This window comes from Bolinopsis microptera, chromosome 6, assembly GCF_026151205.1.
Source record: "Bolinopsis microptera isolate Bmic1 chromosome 6, MBARI_Bmic_1.0, whole genome shotgun sequence".
Classification (NCBI taxonomy): domain Eukaryota; kingdom Metazoa; phylum Ctenophora; class Tentaculata; order Lobata; family Bolinopsidae; genus Bolinopsis; species Bolinopsis microptera.
In genome coordinates, this window is record NC_087077.1 from 1302879 (window position 1) to 1317079 (window position 14201).

At 38.5% G+C, this 14201-nt stretch overlaps 1 protein-coding gene across 1 annotated transcript; it reads left to right on the forward strand.

The window, feature by feature from the left end:
- Positions 1-1309: 1309 nt before the first annotated feature.
- LOC134816867 (uncharacterized) lies at positions 1310-3251 on the forward strand. Its single transcript, XM_063825868.1, has 2 exons — positions 1310-2197; positions 2346-3251. The coding sequence occupies exons 1-2, from the start codon at positions 1310-1312 to the stop codon at positions 3249-3251; spliced, it is 1794 nt and encodes a 597-aa protein (XP_063681938.1).
- Positions 3252-14201: the final 10950 nt, after the last annotated feature.

The window sequence follows — 14201 nt, forward strand, 5'->3', positions numbered from 1 at the left end:
CTATCCCAGAAAATGCACCCACTGCAAACTCAGATCACGTGACTGCAGCATCCTGGTTAGCCGAGTACAACACCACACATTTCAGATCTTCGATGTTCTTCAAAGGACCTTTACTCTCAATTTATGCTGTAAATGCAAATGTAAGCACCCTACCCACACTTTTTTCCATAAACCTTTTTAAATCGGCTACAAAACGCATGCTCTTGAACCTGCAGAGTGAAAATGACGATGACACGTGGCCCAGTTTCTTATTACATAATATTCCAGGTCTAAGAAGGTCACAACGTGTCTGAAAGTTACTGGACACAACGGTCATTATATCAGTTTAGTGAATTAGTTAATTAGTAAATCAGTTATTAGTCATATGGTTATTATTAAGTACTATATATTATATGATATTACAAAAATAAACTATGAATATATATTTGCACACAAAAAAACCAGAACAAACTGATCACAGACTAGCGGCAACTAATATTAATGGATAAGCCACACATCCTAAATTCCAGGTCCATATTTACACTGCCACATTCCCCACTATCACTATTTTCCTATCAGCACAAACCGTAATTAATTTATTTCAACAATCACAAACACTACATATCCAAACTAATGGCATGGCATAGCAATATCTACGATATCCTAAATCAGTCCCTAACAAACTTAGCGCGAGTCTGAAAGGCTGTTGGAAGCACAGAGTGCTCCATATTTTGTTTTTATCAATAAACTTTTTTTTTCATTTTCTTTTTTTTATAAATAAATTTATTAACTGCGTGCAAATTTGTGTTTCAGATTTGATCTATTTATGATATATATTTATGATTATGTAATAAAGTTATTAATATTATATTCGTAAACATTGGCTGGCTTACAAACCAGTCCCCAAACAAACAAACAGCAAGAAGCTACTTAATGGTAAGCAGAACAACGCACCGCCAAGCTTCTCTAAGGAAGAAGCAGACAGGTTCTTCAAGAAGGAGTATAAGGACACGGACAGAGGTGCAATCTACACTAAGTTGGAAGGTCTTCCTGAGGCCAAGCCCCCAGTAGTTAAGTTCGAGCTGACAAAGCTGGATAGAGAAGATTTCGATGCAAAGCTGAAGAGCAGGCGTAATAAGTCATCCCCTGGTCCAAACGGTGTACCATATGTGGTGTATAAGAGATGCCCGAGAACCGCACACATGATCTTCCAAACCCTATCTATCCTGTGGGACAAGAAGATAGTGCCACTACAATGGCGACTGAGGATCTGTCAGACCCAAGCAAGTTCAGGAATATTACAAAAACGAACACCAGCGGCAAGTTGAACATGGGAATTCTAGCAGACAAGATGCTGGATTATATGGTGTCTAATAAGTACATAGACAAGTCAGTTCAGAAGGGCTTTCTGAAGAAGACTCCTGGTTGTCTTGAACACACCCAAGTGCTTATGGAAGAGCTAAAAGACGCCAAATCTACTAGACGTCAGATATTCGTTGTCTGGGTGGATTTGATGAATGCATATGGCAGAGTCCCACACAACTTGATCCTCTATGCCCTCCGGCATTACAAATTCCCTGAATGGCTCATAGATTACATGTTTAAGTACTATGATGAACTGATTGTAAGGGTGGTAACCAAAGACTGGAAGTCAAATTGGTTGTACTACATGTTAGGCCTCTTTCAAGGAGACCCTCTTTCAGTAGTGTTGTTCCTGATTGTATTCAACTTACTGTCAGATCTTCTACAAGATCAAAAAGAACTGGGTTATAAACCTTCCTTTAGCTCGCAACCTACATCGAATCGGGCTTTTGCAGATGACCTAACACTTATGTCCTCCAGACTAGAGAAGGTAAAGAAGCAGATAAAGTTGATGGAGCAGTTTTTGGATTGGAGTAGGAAAATGAAGGCCAAGCCTAGCAAGTGTGTCTCCCTGGGAATGAAGGTGATAGATGGTACGTACCAGGCTTATGACCCAGAGATATTGATTGACGGCCAGATAATCAGCTATGTAGGAAACAACCCGATTAAGTTCCTGGGCCACTGGATCTATGTCGATCTAGGGTTAAATGACACTAAACAACGGATTGAAGACAAACTAAAGACTCTGTTTCAGACAGTGGATGAGTGTGGTCTCAACGGTGTCATGAAGTGTTGGATCTACAATAACATGCTGACTAGCAAGATGTCCTGGGATCTGATGATTTACAACCTTCCTGTAAGTTTTGTGTACGAACTTGATGCTATCTGCACCAGATTCTTGAAGAAGTGGTTGGGTGTCAATTACTGTGACAGTCCTGTACAGGAGCAAGGATTACTTTGGGCTAAACTTGAAGAAGTTGAGTGACTTATACAAGTCTCTTCAGGTATCAAAAGGACACGCCCTGAAGAACAGTGATGACACCAAAGTTGTAGAAGCCTATAATAACAAGAAAGAGAAACAAGAGAACAGCCCGAGATGGTCTTATACAACGGAGCTGACGGCAAGAGAGCGAGATCTTTACTTCCAGGAATTGTTTGGAGTAGTGACTAAAGACCGAGTAGGACTCGGATGCAAACCAAAGTTGACTGAGAGGCAGAAGCTAAGACAACTGGTAGAATCGGTGTCAGAGAACGACATGCTAGTCACCCTGGTAAACAAGGGAGTACAGGGCAAGTTCTTGACATGGGAGAACACGATGCAGTTAGACTTAGGATGGAACAGCCTTATCTACAACTACAAGATGAGCCCGGCTCTCCTTAAATTGCGCCTAAACTCGACACACGACGTGGCTAATACCCCTGCAAACATGAAATTGTGGAACTACTCGAGTACAGGAAATTGTACACTTTGTGGTTGGAAGACGTGCAACATCAAGCACATCCTAGCCGTCTGCAGTGTAGCAAGAAACTCCAAAAGGTACAACTGGAGACATGACAACGTCCTACGTGTTATAGCCGGAGCCTTGCTTGACCAACTCAAGATGTACAATTCCTCACGTTCCACGACCTCCGACAAAGAATGGATACGGTTCAAGTCGAAGGATGGGAAGTATGACCACCCAAAGCCAAAGTTGAGGAAGGAGAGGCCCTTTGAGAGAGCGAAAGACTGGAAGCTGATATGGGACGAGGATACACTACCTGCCCAGTTCCCACAGCACATCTACAACACAGCGGAGAGACCCGACATTGTAGTATGGTCGGATAGTTTGAGAGAAGTAGTTCTGATTGAACTGACTTGTGGTGACGAGAGTAACTTCAGTGACCAAGAAGCACGTAAAGAAGCACGCTAAAACAGAGAGCTGATTCCTGGCATCGACGAGTGCGGTTGGAAAGCTCTGCTCTTTACGGTAGAGATTGGGTGTAGGGGCTTCTTGCACCATACTGTACCAGCTCTATTCAACTACTTTGGATTGGCGAAGAGAACGAAGAATAAAGCCCTGAATGAGGCTGCTTTGGTCGCTCTTCGATGTTCCTATACAATCTGGTTAGCCCGCGACAACAAGAAATGGTCTACCTGCTACGACATCGCAAGGAGGCCAGAAGTCATAAACTGTGAAAGCTGAGTGTTGGGCCCATAAAACATGTTGAAAGCTGCAACCAGGATCACAAGTACTGGTGGAATACAGAATGACTTGCTTATCAGATTTATAGATGGAGTTACTATCGAAAGATATAGAACTCAGGTAAACATCTAACCTGTAATAGTTTATTGTTGATTTTCTATAATTATTTTAGTCTCTTGAGTCTTGACACCATTTTAGGGTTATACGGATTCCTGCTCGAAAACTTAATAAAACAAAAATATTAACGTATAAAATATTATACTAACTTCTAATAACATTAATATAGATTTTATGATATTCCCTGATTATTGATTATAATTACTTAACTTTATAGAACCAGACAGTTTAATTTATACTTTGTCACAAATCCCCCCAATGTACATTGTTATAGTAAAACTACTAGGATTTATTAAACGATTTAAGTCAGCATTGTGCTAATTGATATTTGATTTGAACCAGAAACTTCGTGTTGTAGAGTATAAGGTAGGTGGGACAGTGGGAGCAGGTGTGAGAATAGATTCACCAGGTGAGAGGAGCTGCAGGGTGAAACTTGTGTGATGCTGGTTCAGGTTGGCAACTGGAGAAGGAACTGGGAGGTAAGCTGGAACTGGAAAGAAAGGGGTCATCGAAGTACAGAGGCTTTACAAATGTAAGAGGCTTCACGAAAGGTAGAGGCTTAACAAAAATGGGTCCTCGAACACTATCTTTTTGAGAGAAAGTCGAAGCCTGAGAGTTATTCCGCTGATACAGTTTTTCGCCAGTATGAGTCATCTGATGGCGAACTAGGAGTGAATTTTTGATTGAACTGTAGGAACATTCAGAGCATTTATACGGTTTTTCAACGTTATGAGTCATCCGATGATTAACTAAGTCTGATTTTTGGCTTGAACTGTAGGAACATTCGGTGCATTTATATGGTTTTTCACCGGTATGAGTCATATAATGGCGAACCAGGGTTGATTTCCAGCCAGTACTAAAGGAACATTCAGAGTATTTATATAGTTTTTCACCGGTATGAGTCATATAATGGCGAACCAGGGTTGATTTCCAACCAGTACTAAAGGAACATTCAGAGCATTTATACGGTTTTTCGACGGTATGAGTCATCTGATGACTAAGCAGGTTTGATTTTTGGCTTGAACTGTAGGAACATTCAGAGCATTTATACGGTTTTTCACCGGTATGAGTCATATAATGGCGAACCAGGGTTGATTTCCAGCCAGTACTAAAGGAACATTCAGAGCATTTATACGGTTTTTCGACGGTATGAGTCATCTGATGACTAAGCAGGTTTGATTTTTGGCTTGAACTGTAGGAACATTCGGAGCATTTATACGGTTTTTCACCGGTATGAGTAATCTGATGTTTACTTAGGTTTGATTTTCGGCTTGAACTGTAGGAACATTCAGAGCATTTATATGGTTTTTCACCGGTATGAGTCATCTGATGTCGAACCAGGGTCGATTTCCAGCCAGTACTAAAGGAACATTCGGAACATTTATATGGTTTTTGATTTTCACCGGTATGAGTCCGCTGATGCCAAACCAGTGTTGATTTTTGACTTGAACTGAAGGAACATTCAGAGCATTTGTACGGTTTTTCACCGGTATGAGTTTGCTGATGTGAAACTAAAGCTGTTTTTTGGTTTGCATTGTAGGAAAATTCGGAGCGAATGTAAGCATTTTCACTGGTATTAACCCACTGGTGGGGAGCTATTGCTGACTCCTGGTTGGGACAATCCAACTGAGAAACTGCATTCGAATACACTTCTGATTTAATAAGAAAATTATCTTCCTCCTTCTTAATCTCTGTCTTGATCAATTCTGGTGGAAAACTTTCTTCTTCCATCTTCATCTCATCTTTAACGTCTGGAACATTTTTCTGCTCCATTTCACTAACAAGTCAAGGACTGTACAAAACTAAATGTCAGTGTTTATTTGAAGAGCTTTTCGATTTGTTTACATCTGACATCAGGCAGAAACAAGCTTTTAAAAAGTGATGGTAGTAACCCAGAAAATAGAAAACAAGCGAATGTGGTTACCAAATTTGAAACAGGTTCAACTTAATGTTAACAAGGTATTCGGATAATGCTGATACTTATAAAGCTACATAAAGCTATTAAACTACGAAACTTAATGTTCTAAACATTTACTAGAAGTGATCTCCAAACTAAAGCTTCAGTACAACTGTTAGTTTGAGCTTCGCACCATATGTTTTAAATAACAGCAGTTCAGATGTTATATGAGCTAGCCTCTATGTGGTCCACAGGGCGGAGGAACAATACTGTGTGTGTATAATAAGTGTATATTTTCACTGTATAACTGCAAATTACATTGTCTAAAGCCAAATATTTAACTTAAAACCCTCAATTTCAATGAGGTTCAGGAATAGCGATCGAGCTTGAGGAGTAATTAATTTTCCAAGTTTCGCCCTCTTTTGTCCTTTTTCAAGTATTGATATCTTACTATATATATATAAAGCGAGACGATATATAAAGCGAGAACCCGGTGAATGTCCTTGCTGTACGGCAGTGTTAAACAAGGAACTGAAACCGAGGGGTTCCGTTCAGGCCCTTCACACTTTGTTTCTGTCTAGTTCTAATGTACCGTCACTATAGTGACTTTAAATATATGGATGGGTGGATCCGTACCATTTTACTGACACCACGGCATCAACTTTAACGTGACTTTCCACAAAAACTGTAAAATATATACAACCGAAACCTTTTTGACTGGGTCAAATGCTTTGATGGCCTCCAAATCAGCATGAAAAAATAAAAATTGGCCAAGAAATAGTAGTTTTAAAGCCCAAAATTTGGACCCCCGAGTGGTGTCAAAAACGCGAATTAAATAGGTAATAATTATTTTAGTCTCTTGAGTCTTGACACCATTTTAGGGTTATTTGGATTCCTGCTCAAAAACTTAATAAAACAAAAATATTAACGTATAAAATATTATACTAACTTCTAATAACATTAATATAGATTTTGTAATATTCTCTGATTATTGATTATAATTACTTAACTTTATAGAATTTATACTTTGTCACATATCACCCCAATATACATTGTAATAGTAAAACAACTAGGATTTATTAAACCATTTAAGTCAGCATTGTGCGAATTGATATTTGATTTGAACCAGAAACTTCGTCCCCATCATAACATATCACATAAATTTTTATAAACGCCCCATGGTCGCTGAACTGGCAGGAAATATGTGAGGGGAAGGAAATGTTGTAGAGTATAAGGTAGGTGGGACAGTGGGAGCAGGTGTGAAAACAGATTCACCAGGTGAGAAGGTGAGAGGAGCTGCAGGATGAGACTTGTGAGATGCTGGTTGGTAACTTGAGAAGGAACTGGGAGGTAAGCTGGAACTGGAAAGAAAGGGGTCATCGAAGTACAGAGGCTTTACAAATGTGAGAGGCTTCACGAAAGGTAGAGGCTTAACAAAAATGGGTCCTCGAACACTATCTTTTTGAAAGAAAGTCGAAGCCTGACCGTTTTCATGAAAAAAATTTGAGTTATTCCGCTGATACAGTTTTTTGCCAGTATGAGTCATCTGATGGCGAACTAAGAGTGAATTTTTGATTGAACTGTAAGAACATTCAGAGCATTTATACGGTTTTTCGCCAGTATGAGTCATCTGATGGCGAACTAAGAGTGAATTTTTGATTGAACTGTAGGAACATTCAGAGCATTCATACGGTTTTTCGCCAGTATGAGTCATCTGATGGCGAACTAAGAGTGAATTTTTGATTGAACTGTAGGAACATTCAGAGCATTTATACGGTTTTTCACCGGTATGAGTCATCCGATGGTTAACTAAGTTTGATTTTTGGCTTGAACTGTAGGAACATTCGGTGCATTTATATGGTTTTTCAACAGTATGAGTCATATAATGGCGAACCAGGGTTGATTTCCAGCCAGTACTAAAGGAACATTCAGAGTATTTATATGGTTTTTCACCGGTATGAGTCATATAATGGCGAACCAGGGTTGATTTCCAGCCAGTACTAAAGGAACATTCAGAGCATTTATACGGTTTTTCGACGGTATGAGTCATCTGATGACTAAGCAGGTTTGTTTTTTGGCTTGAACTGTAGCAACATTCAGAGCATTTATACGGTTTTTCACCGGTATGAGTCATATAATGGCGAACCAGGGTTGATTTCCAGCCAGTACTAAAGGAACATTCAGAGCATTTATATGGTTTTTCGACGGTATGAGTCATCTGATGACTAAGCAGGTTTGATTTTTGGCTTGAACTGTAGCAACATTCGGAGCATTTATACGGTTTTTCACCGGTATGAGTAATCTGATGTTTACTTAGGTTTGATTTTCGGCTTGAACTGTAGGAACATTCAGAGCATTTATATGGTTTTTCACCGGTATGAGTCATCTGATGTCGAACCAGGGTTGATTTCCAGCCAGTACTAAAGGAACATTCGGAACATTTATATGGTTTTTGATTTTCACCGGTGTGAGTCCGCTGATGCCAAACTAGTGTTGATTTTTGACTTGAACTGAAGGAACATTCAGAGCATTTGTACGGTTTTTCACCGGTATGAGTTTGCTGATGTGAAACTAAAGCTGTTTTTTGGTTTGCATTGTAGGAAAATTCGGAGCGAATGTAAGCATTTTCACTGGTATTAACCCACTGGTGGCAAGCTATTGCTGACTCCTGGTTGGGACAATCCAACTGAGAAACTGCATTCGAATACACTTCTGATTTGATAAGAAAATTATCTTCCTCCTTCTTAATCTCTGTCTTGATCAATTCTGGTGGAAAACTTTCTTCTTCCATCTTCATCTCAACTTTAACGTCTGGAACATTTTTCTGCTCCATTTCACTAATAAGTCAAGGACTGTATAAAACTAAATGTCAGTGTTTATTTGAAGAGCTTTTCGCTTTGTTTACATCTGACATCAGGCAGAAACAAGCTTTTAAAAAGTGATGGTAGTAACCCAGAAAATAGAAAACAAGCGAATGTGGTTATCAAATTTGAAACAGGTTCAACTTAATGTTAACAAGGTATTCGGATAATGCTGATATTTATAAAGTTACATAAAGCTATTAAACTTCAAAACTTAATGTTCTAAACATTTACTAGAAGTGATCTCCAAACTAATGCTTCAGTACAACTGTTAGTTTGAGGAACAATACTGTGTGTGTATAATAAGTGTATAACTGCAAATTACATTGTCTAAAGCCGAATGTTCAACTAAAAAGCCTAAATTTCAATGAGGTTCAGGAATAGCGATCCAGCTTGAGGAGTAATTAATTTACCAAGTTTCGCCCTCTTTTGTTCTTTTTCAAGTATTGATATAAGTATGATTTGCCATCTGATAAAATGCATTACTAATGAAATTACTTGGTACATTTTTGTTGGAGGAAAAAATTGACCCTAAATATACACTATTTATCACAATACAATGACGATGCAATACGGATTACGATAAATCGTTCAACACTAGTGACTAGATCATCATGTGACAACATTTACACGTTTTAAGGATGGATCTGGCGGTAAATGTAAAACCCTAACTAAACCCTCTATTGAGTCTATTCTGACCACAACTTACGGTACGGTTATCTATTATATGAAACCCCGGCAGGTTCCCACAAATGAGATTTTCTGATCGCTTCAGAGCGCTTTTTTTTAAACACCGCTTATAATCGTTTTTTTAGCGATTATAAGCGGTTCGAAAATAATTGCTTATAAACATTTATAATCGCGGGAATAATACGGGGAAGTGATTATAACTGTCTAAAAGCGCCTAAAAAGCGCTTATAAGTGTATCATAATCGCTTTCAGCGATTCGAAAGCGATTTTCAAGTAGGATTGCGGATTATAAGCGGTGGAAAAGAGGTCGGCCAGATAAGTCGTTTTTTCGAACCATTTATAAGCGATTATAAGCCTTATAATCGATTACAATTTAGCCGTTTATAAATCGCTAAAAAATCGGGTTTTTATTTTAGGCATATTAACGACTCACAAGCGCTTATGAGCGATTATAATCGATTGTAAGCGCTTTCCTCGCTAATAAAACATTTACACTTTTATATCTTAAAGTCGTATTTTCCTTGTAACTACTACATGAGTTCTTAGGCAATGAGGCTCCAGAGAAGAAAATGTGTTACTCGACCTGTTTTCTACTACACGACTATAGCAGATAGCTGTGCTGTTATGTGTGGGAATGCTACAGCTTCACTGCTACAGCTTCACTGCTTCTGAGGAGGGTTATATGTGCTGGACAACAGGGGTTGGGTCCCAAATTATAAATGAAACTATCATCAATCAGACCAAGAATTTGGTGGTTCAAGGCAGCGATGTTTTAACTCCTAATCTTTCCCCGAAATCAAGACTATATTTTGAAACGGATGCCTCATATAGAGAGCGCTTAGAACTGGAATCAAACATCCAGTGCTATGTTCAAGAAACTGGATAAGCCCTATTTTGATACAAGAGAGGGGTACAATGAAAGTTATGTGGACTCTCTACCTCTGCTCCGGAATATTCCAGACTACAGACCCCCTGGTTGAACATCACCTACCCCACCAGCAACACCACTGTCTCCGTCATCCTGAACTATCATAATGAGGTTCTCTCTCTTCTGCTCCGCTCTATCTACACCATTCTAGCTGCTATTCCTCCACATAACTTATGTGAGCTGATATTGGTGGACGATGCCAGTAATTTCACTTCTTATCCGGACTTGGAGAGGGTGGAGCCCCTTGTTTCTCAGTTCAATGTTACAGTCAGGTATTTCAGGTTTGAAACTAACAAAGGACTCATTTTTTCGAGGGTCTTTGCAGCTAAAAAGGCTAGGGGTGACACTTTACTTGTTCTGGATAGTCATGTTGAGATGAAGAAGGGATTTGTGGAGCCTCTGCTGCAGATCTCTGACAGAAATTACCGCGCTATAGTTGCTCCCGTGTTTGATTTCTTCGAAAAACTTCATTTTAAAACGATATATCTCTCAGATTTGATACCATAGTGAAATATGCTGGTTTTATATACAGCGATTAGTTTATTCATTTCACAACGTTCTATAGGTCAATAATTAATGGTGATCTCCTGATTTCTATAAACAATATTCCAGACCAAAAAAATTCATCCGAGTTGACTGATAATGTTTTTGCTTAAAACATATTTTTTGCTTAAATCGTCTATCAAAATTACTTCTTTATTTCAATTTGGTGTAAAATTAAACTTATAGAGTTATGTAGGAAGTTTACCTCAAACAGCATTGAATTAGCCTAGAAGTAGATCAATATATATAAAACTGACCCGGTCTCTTTGTAGCAGCTACCTGGACGAATATAACAAAGTATAAAACCCACTTCTTCATTCCAAATTTTTAGCTCATTAATGCTGCTTCCTGTTGCGAATTTTGTAATAATACCTTGATGATGATCGCTTGATGATGTACAAATTATAAATGGGCTCAGGAGTGAAAATCTATGAAAATATAATAAACAAGTGAAGAGCTGAACGTTCAGTAAACTAACACAATACTAGGCTAAAGTTTTCCACTGTGGAGGAGGAGGAGGAGTCATCACGAGGGAATGATATTTGAATCGATGGTATATCACAGGTCCACTAACGCTCTTATTTTGTATCATGTGTAGGTTAGCGCCCTCTGGCACCTGTTAGCTATCACGTGTTCACAACGCATTCGGTTAACAGTATGCTACCTACAACTCGCCGTATAACGCCTTATAACGTTACGACCACAGTGGGTAGCACCACATTGTATCTAACAAATAACATGGTGAAGCAAAAGACCTTCACCGTATGTCCTTAGTTTCCTTATTGATCAAAATTTATCGCCGTGGATCAAGACTTGATCAGTAAAGAAACTGTAATATTAATTAAACCCTTGTTATTATTTGTGAGCTACGTAGTATGAAGTTTAGCAGTTTAACGACAGAATCAAAACACCACAAAAAACGATGCAAATTTAAATTTCATTGTGTACACAATAAATAACCGGCGGAAGAAACTGGTCTTTAGTTTAGTTGACACTACGCCGTGAAGTTTTACTGTTAGAGGAACAGTAAAATAATCATTATTTAAGGTGAAACAAAAAAATGAACATTTTAAGAGGGCCACCTGGGTAAAAAATTCGTGACAAAAGCTTTTTGTTTAAAGAACTTTTGTGCAGATCAGAATTATAGTGTCGGCGAAAGCGTCTAATGTCCATCTCTGAATAATTGAACCTAACGGTGGTCGGTGATGAGGGGTTTGCAAGGACAAAAGGAAATCGCGGCACATGCGGAATCTCGATTTTTCCCATTCTCCGAGACAAATTGCGCATCTTCCTTTAAATCTGGTCACCAAATCTATTCACCAAATCTATTCACCAAATCTATTCACCAAATTCGCGTATTTTCCTTTAAATCTGCAGGTCAAATATAAGTATATGGATAATGGAACCAATCACGTCCACAGCCTGCCAAATGTATATACGGACTTCGAAAATCGAAAAAATATTTTCGGCTAATAATATGATCAGGCTAGCATGAAACTTGAACAAAAGTAGTTTCCAGAAAAACTTTGAACAGATTTTGACTTATCGAGTAATTCTCGATACGTACCTCTGAAGGCAGAGCTCCCGCTTCCGAGCTCGTATTGCAAAGGGGAGGCCTGCCTTCCGAGATCGCATTACAATGGGGAAGCATCGACTCCAAAATCGTACGAAAATCGAGGAGTATGTACTACTACTAGGTATTGACTTCAGAAAACCAAAAAAAACATGTAAGGTTCATAATAATCAGGGTAGCATGAACCATCACATGGCATGGAGTACGTTTAGACATGTGTAGTGTGTATTAATTGGATGTGACTGGACATTGTCTAGAATGTGTAGTGTGTGGACGGCAATTCCATAACAATAACATATTGTAAGACTATTGTCCCTCGATCCTCGAGTCTCTCCCGATCGGCAACAATTAACACAGCACTCAGCAGCTCACTGTGCAATAATAAATAAAATAATAAACGCTATAATTAAAGTATATGTATAAAGGGACCAGGATGTATCCAATTCTTTTCAGATTCATAGGCAGCGATCATATCAGTCAGGCCCCCCATGATCAAATCTAGACTAGTACCTGAACATTACCAGAAAACCGAAAAAAATGTTAGGCTCATAATGATTTCCAGAAAATTGGTTTCCAGGAATCCACTTTCACAAGCATTTCTTGACCCACTCCCACTCTACTCGCCTGCTGAGTGCTGACGTAACCTTGTTGGCCAAAGACTTGACCACTAGACATAAAGTTGACCACTTATAGACATATAAAACTTGACAACTAGACATAAAATTGACCACTTGACATTAACTTAACCACTAGACAATCAATGGATTATGATATCGTCCAGTAGGTGAAATCAGTGTTGTTATTGACAAATTATCGTTAAATCGTTTAGTTTGCAATCTTCGCATATGCAGATCTGAATATTTTGCCTTTGGGGTTTGGTGTAACTGCAGCTCAATACAACCATTACTGACTTGTCAATTTCTATTTAAACGTCAACGAAAGCTCGTGATAATTGAACCAACCTCTTTTCTACAGCCTATACTAGACCAAGCAAATAAATCTTGTGATGTGCTCTGTTTGGCGTTTGCACGTGGTCGCCGCGGTTACCATGGCGTATGCAACGTATACGCGGTATGAGTACACGCTCAGTTAGTTTACAAGTTTACATAGTATTTATATCAAAGTCAATGGTATCAACAGCGGTCTTCCAAATTTAAATATATGCGCTCAAAACGTATTCCACTAAAGCCTATGAAAGTATGAAGTTGAACAAAGCGTGAGAAATTCCTGAAATACCATCAGCTTTCAAATTTAAGAACAAATATACTGCCATTATACTTATAGACTGTACCCTCTTGAAGATCAACCCCCTCGTTGCCAGTTAGCGTTTCTTGATCATAATATGAATTGTTTATAATGTTGTCAATTTGAGGCAGGTGCAACTTTTCACAGCTGTTAGAATTCATATTCTCTTCAAGAATTATGCGAGAAAGGTTGACAGGAATTGCGAATGAAGTTGGTGGGTTTTTAGATAGTTAGATATCCAACTATTGACGTGTTTGCAGACTTACTCCGTAGTCTAAGGTAAAGCGATCAGTTTTGTTAAGCTATAAAAAGGTGTGGTTATAACTTTATAAAGATGTGAAAGAAATTTTTTAATTTACTTTGGTTTTTATTTTTGTATACTTATAATGATTGCTTATAGTTATAGTTTTTCCACTAGTTTGCACTAGTTTTGTAATTATGATCATGACTAGGTTTTCGACTTTCGTCTGGTCATTGGCCATTGCACAGACGTATATAGGTATATATTTGACCAAAACCCATAGGCATAATTATGGGTAAAGTGGACCGCTGCCAGTGTCTCTTTTTCCCAAACAAAAGAAAATGATATTAATTTGAATAACCGTCTTCAAATGCAAAATGATACCGAGAATAAAATCGGTCACTCACTTTTCACATTATCGGTCACAGTACCGTTCACAGTACCGGTCATAGTACCGTTCACGGTAGACACGTTATTTTTGAATTGATGTTATTAGCCCATTTAATTTTAGAAAATTATTTAAGTATTGAATCTGCATTATCATCAACAATCAATATTCGAGACAAAGTGAAACAATGGAAT